The following is a 6000-nucleotide window of genomic DNA, read 5'->3' on the forward strand; positions in this document are numbered from 1 at the left end:
GCAGAAAACTCCAAAATAGGAAGATTGAGTTATAGCATTAAACTTAATTTAATACGCAAAATATGAATACTATATCCAAGACAGAGATGTTTTAAGAGGGCAAATGGTTAGTGTTTGCCATCAGGAGAGCTGTTAAGAGCTATAAAGGTGTGGGGCATGGCCGGGCATGGTGGCTCAGCCTATAATCCCAGCACTTTGGGAGGCAAGACATGAGGACTGCCTGAGTCTGGGGGTTCGAGACCAGCCTGGGCAACTTGGTGAGACCTCGTCACAATAATACATCACAAAAATTAGCTGGGCATGGTGGCGTGTGTCTGTAGTTCCAGCTACTTGGAAGACTGAGGCAGAAGCATCACTTAAGCCCAGCAGGTCGAGGCTGCAGTGACCGTGAGCATGCCACTGCACTCCAGCCTGGGCGACAGAGTGAGACTCCAACTCAAAACAAACAAACAAACAAACAAACAAAAATGTGTGGGGCAGACACATACAAAGTCTTGAAGAAATATGGATAGCTAAAAATAGAAACAGAGGGATCAAGATGGGAGAACTAAAATCTAAGATCAGAGAATAAAACTTGCTAGAATACACTAAAACGGAAAAACAATTTGAGATCAGAATATCCAAGAAGCTCCTTCTACATCATGGCCAGAGAACAGGAAGGAAACGCATGAACTTCTTTAGGACAATACAAGTCAAGAGACACCATTTGAGTTGGGGATAGAGGTACTCATGACATTAGCATAGCTTCTAACAGGACAAAACTGTGAGACTTAAACAAAAAAATACAAACAAATAAACTCTTAGGAAAACCTTATTTCTCCAGAGGAAGAAGTGCGTTCAACTTTTGGTCTGTCCAGAACTTGATGCCTTCCTCATCCGGAAAGAGCACCTTAACCTTCGTCTGGGGAGTCTCTCCTGCTCTACTCTTAGCCTAGGTGTTTCAAGTTCAGAGCTGATTCCACAGTCAGGGCTAGGCATATAACTCACATCTGTGTTGACTGAATCAGCAACAAATATGTGACCTAGTCCAGTCATAAGATGCAATCCTGGGACTGTAGCTAGAATTATCGGGAAAGTCCTCTTGTTTCACTGGGCCCAGTAACCCTAGCACAGGATCTGAGCTCGGTACTACTGGTGGCCAAACTGCACCACGTAAGGGAAACCTGTCTGGGGATGAAGCCTCCCCAGAGTAAGTGGAACCAAGATGAAGGAGATTCCTGGAAATGTCATTTGAGTACCTGAAGCCGGCCATGCTTAAAGCTGTCCCTTCTCTATACTTATCTTTACGTGAGCAAGAAAGTTCCCATTTTTGCTTAAGCAAATATGAGTTTGAGCTCTTCATTTGTGGTCAAAATGCTAATTTATTGAGTGCTAACTGGGCCAGGATCTGTTTTAAGCACTTTGCAAGTATAAACTCACTTGATCTTTTAAAAAATACTATGAGATAAATACTATCATTATTCTAATTTTATTTATTTTTAATTTAACTATTTTTAATTTAGCTCAATGCAGCCTCAAATTTCTGAGCTCAAGTGATCCTCCCGTTTCAGCCTCCCAAGTAGCAAGGACTACAAATGTGTGCCACCACACCTGCCTATTTTTAAAAAAATTTTTAATTTTAAAGATGTTGGGTACAGTTCAGGGTTAGGTATACAAATTTTCATTATGCAGGTACTCTTGTTGATGTGGTGCACACCCCCACTCTTCCCATTGGCAGTTTCCCACTATTGCCAATCCCTTTCTTGCAGTATTATTATAATTGTTCAAGGTCTGCTTATGAGTGAGAACATATGGTACTCAGTTCTTAGTTTCTATGATAGATCACTCAGTATTATAGACTCTAAGTTCATCCAAGTTGCTGTGCAGTTCATAATTTTGGCTAGTTTTTAAAAACAATTTTTGAAGAGACAAGGTCTTGCTATGTTGCCCAGGTGTTCTTGAACTCCTGGCCTCAAGCAATTCTCCTGTCTCAACCTCCCAAAGTGCTGGGATTATGAGCATGAGCCACCACACCCAGCCCATACTCCCCATTTTATAAATGAAGATAACTGAAGCATAAAGAGATTAAGTTTCTAATTTGCCCAAGATTATGCAACTATAATGTGACAGATTGGGGATCTGAAGCCAGGCAGTCTGGTCCCCGTGTCTTAACCATCACACTATTCTGACCAATATAAATTGCTCAGTACTTGAACAAGCTCTAAGCTATGTATCATATGAAACAGATCAAGAAGCTATCTATCTCAACTGTATGTAGTTTATTCCCTCCGAATTCCATTCTAATATTATGCACATTTTACTATAGATCACAGAAAAAAAAAAAAAACACCAAAAACCAAGTATATCCAGAGAAGTTTGAGAGAATGAAGTCAGAGAGAATGAAAGGCAAGTGCCCAGGGATACTGTCTTGGATAGAACAAATCCACTCTCCTGGCTGTGTGGATGGTGAGATGGACAGGGAAGTCAAGGTCTGCTCCCTGGTGTCAACCCAGCTTCTCTTAGCATAAGACGGTGGGGAAAGCAAGATGGAACTAGACATATCCTGATGTCCATGTCCCTCTGTCATTTACCTTCAAGGGTACACCGAAGCATATACTTGCTGGCTTCTAACAAGCCTACAAATGAATGTCATAGTAAAATGGGCAGAATTGAAGGGATAATAGACAATTCAGTTCATCTGGGCCCTCTTATTGGCAGTTTCTGGCTCCCATTTTGCTTCCTGTTTACAGTTCACTTTCTTGTTCTGTGCAGGACCTGGGAGTTTTTGTGGAAAAGTGAACATTTGGTAACAGATTATAGCAACTCCAGATCTGGAACCCTCTCTTGAGCTTATTTTCGTTGTTGTTTGTTTAGTGATTTGGCAAAGCAATTACGAAGTCCATTTCCCAAGGCGTGTGAAGGCTCTAATGGGACTCCCCAGCAGGGGGCTCTGGGCAGTGCACAGTCACACCTTCTCCAACGAAACATAAACCCCAGTTGTGGGAGGAAGTCCCCCTTTCCAACTGTCCTTCCTTGAGAACTCTCCCTCACTTCTAGAGTACTACACAGTTATCTTATATCTTTACAATTATTCTTTTATGATAATTTCACAATTCGTTAAACTTTCCTTGTATAAATCACTGTATGGCTTTTAGCTCCTGATTGGACCCAGAATGATCCCAAAGAGCATGGCAAAGTAGCCTCAAGCCAAATGCCAAGAAAAAGAACAGCATCCTCTAACTCTAATCCTCATAGGGTAGTGAAATTCATCAGTATATGAGAGCAGCCCAGTTTCCTATACAACTTAATAAAATAGTCAGAAAGGAGTTTTGAGGAAAAGATGAAGGTGTCTCTTGTGGCAAGATTTCCCAGGAATACCAGAGATTTGGGAATCTGACTGCCATGAATAAATGTCTCTATGGAATCAATAGTTTAGTTCAAACAAGTGTTGTTTTTTTTTTTTCAAGCTACATTCAGTTATTTACACTAATACGTTGTCTCCTCTCCTCCCCAAAGGTATTAAGTAATAGAGTGCAAGGCAGTTTGATATTCTCAACCTTTTCTTCTCCTTTCCACAAGAAGTTGGAAATAATACCTTATGAATTATCTAGTCTAAATCCCCATTTTTACAAATAACTAAGGTCCAGGGAGGTAAAGCGACTTCCTGAAGGTTACCTACTTAGTAAATAGCAAGCAAAGATTACTAACAAAATTTACTACTTTTCAGGTGGGTGTTCCTTCCACTACACTTCCATTTAGGTTTGCCTTACAAGAGTGTCTAAAATGTAACTAGAGTAAGAATGACAAAAGATAATTTTTTCTTTAATGTTTTGATATTTTATACTCAGAAACAACAAAAAATAATCACCTAATGAAATCCGAGAAATTTATTTTCATTTAAGTACTTTAGCTTCCGCTAAAATTATTTATGGTTTCTTTATTTTATTATAGGGATGTGGGGTACAAATGAAGATTACATAGTTTATATAGTTTTTTAATAAGTTACAGTGAGAACTGACTACCCCAGATATTTGCCCCAGATATATTCAAAATCAATAAAAATGTTTGATATTACTATATATTATATAACATCCTAAAAATGAAGTTAGTTGGGTAAGTTATAAAAATATAAGCCTCTTTACATTTGAATGAACCTAATTTTAAAAATAACTCAATAAACAAATACTGAGAACTTACTAAGTCTATTACATTCTAAATTTTATATATACCCTTTCCCCATGCACCAGCCCCTACCATGGGAAAGTAAGTAAGGCATTGGCTTTGGGTTTTACATTCTTCACCTGGATTTAAAGTCTGTTCTGCTGCTAAGACCTTGGCAAGCTATTTATATTTTCTGTTTTATTCACTTTGAAAAAAGGATAATACCTATCTAACAAGATTTTTTTAATAAATTAAATAATTTGGAAACAGTTCCTGGTACACAGCAAGAGCTTAATGCTAGTTTATGTGTAAACTTTCTCAGATCACAAAAGTGTTTTTTGCTTGTTTTGTTTTGTTTTTGGTTTAGGTTTGTCAAGTATCAGAATATAGTCTGCTGATCAACGGAAGATAGTTATTTCATGATTTCAGAATAGCACTTATTGATAAATGATGACATAATAAGGCATACTTGTACTCAAAACAAGACCTACTTCAAGGAATCGCCTAGCATCCTGGTTTAAAGGTACTCTAGGAATCAATAAGCACACTGAATTAGGAAGTGGGGAGTCTACAGACGGCTTTATGTGACTTGAGGAAAGAATGCCACTTGCTCAGAAAGTGCAAAGATGCAAATTATCTGGACTGTGCTGACTGGTAGAGAGATTTGAGCTAATATGGGCCACCACGATGCCCACCAAACTCAATATTCACTCAAGAACATGTGTATACAGTGATTATGGGTCAGTCCCTTGCTACTCACACCGGCGTCCGCCGACCAGCATCACTTGGAAACTTATTCGAAACGCACAGTCTCAGGTCCTACCCCAACAGACCTACTGGATCGTAGTCTGCATAAAAACCTGATGCCTAGGGGATTCCTATTCACATTAAATTTACAGAAGCCCTGGATTAGGCAACAGTTTTTGCTGATGCCATGTCTGAATTTAATCCCCAAGAACTCTATGGCCGGGATACTTGATACCCTCTCCCTCCACGTTCAAGAGGTGAATAAACCTCGGGTCGTCTTCATGGCCGACCCTCCACGGATTGGATTTGGGGCCCAGCGAGGTCTGACTCCAAAGACCACCGAGACCAGAAGACGGGATCGCCTGGGGTCAGGGCGACCAATTCTGGGCAAGAAAGCGGCCTTGCGTGGGGCCTGGGCAGCTCGGGACAACACTTAGGGCGACACTGGCGATCCAGCGCGGAGCGGGAGCGCCCGGGGCGCGGCCTGGACCCGAGGCTGGGAGCCCTGGGAGCCGGCGGTCGCCCGCGAGAGCTACCGTTTACCTCTCCGGCTGTCGTCCATGCTTAGTCCTCTTGCAGCCGCCCTGGGGACACCAGGGATCCCCGTCGGTCCTTCCCCCGGCCAGGCCCAGCCCTGGCAGCGCAGGGCTGGAAAGGAGAAACCGGCAACAGGCTGGTGATCGTCGCTAGGCCGGTTGCTAAGGCCGGGGCCGGCGCGCCAGCATTGTGACGTCACGGCGCAGGGGACGTACGCTCGCGCAGCCCCGCCCCCGAAGCCCCGCCCCGCCCCGCCCCGCTGAGTATTCAGGCTGGTGGAGGAACCTGGTGGGGCAGGAGCTGCGAGAGCTGGTCTTCGGCAAGAGTTGGTCGTCCAGCAAGCGGCCTCCTGCCGGGAGCCAAGTCATCAGCACCTGGCAGACCTTGTGCCTGAGGGAAGAGCAGGAAGAGGAGATGGTGCCATCTGGCATCCACGTCCCCTGGGATCCGGAAAAAAGTCAAATACAGATGTTAGTTGAGGTCAGGGTAACATTTAACCAGTTCCAAATACTTAAATTTCAAACAGTTCGTGAAGTTTTGGTTTAGAGGAAATCCTGGGGTCGCAAAACATTTAGA

The 6000-nt window shown here is 42.6% G+C and overlaps 1 protein-coding gene across 3 annotated transcripts in view; it reads right to left on the reverse strand.

Annotated features, from left to right (window-relative positions):
- The window catches only part of SPATA7 (spermatogenesis associated 7), a 45987-nt gene extending 40337 nt beyond the window's left edge, over positions 1-5650 (reverse strand). Inside the window, exon 1 of one of the 3 annotated variants that reach the window (XM_008056568.1) lies at positions 5431-5650. In XM_008056568.1, the coding sequence (XP_008054759.1) occupies positions 5431-5449 (19 nt within the window). In that variant the 5' untranslated portion in view covers positions 5450-5650. Of the gene's footprint in view, positions 1-4900; positions 4934-5430 lie in introns of those variants that run through there. The other 2 variants (XM_021711610.1, XM_008056567.1) reach the window with 2 other exon arrangements.
- Positions 5651-6000: the final 350 nt, after the last annotated feature.

The sequence above is a fragment of the Carlito syrichta genome, unplaced genomic scaffold, assembly GCF_000164805.1.
Source record: "Carlito syrichta isolate Samal-C Ts95f unplaced genomic scaffold, Tarsius_syrichta-2.0.1 Scaffold302399, whole genome shotgun sequence".
In the NCBI taxonomy this organism is placed as follows: Eukaryota; Metazoa; Chordata; class Mammalia; order Primates; family Tarsiidae; genus Carlito; species Carlito syrichta.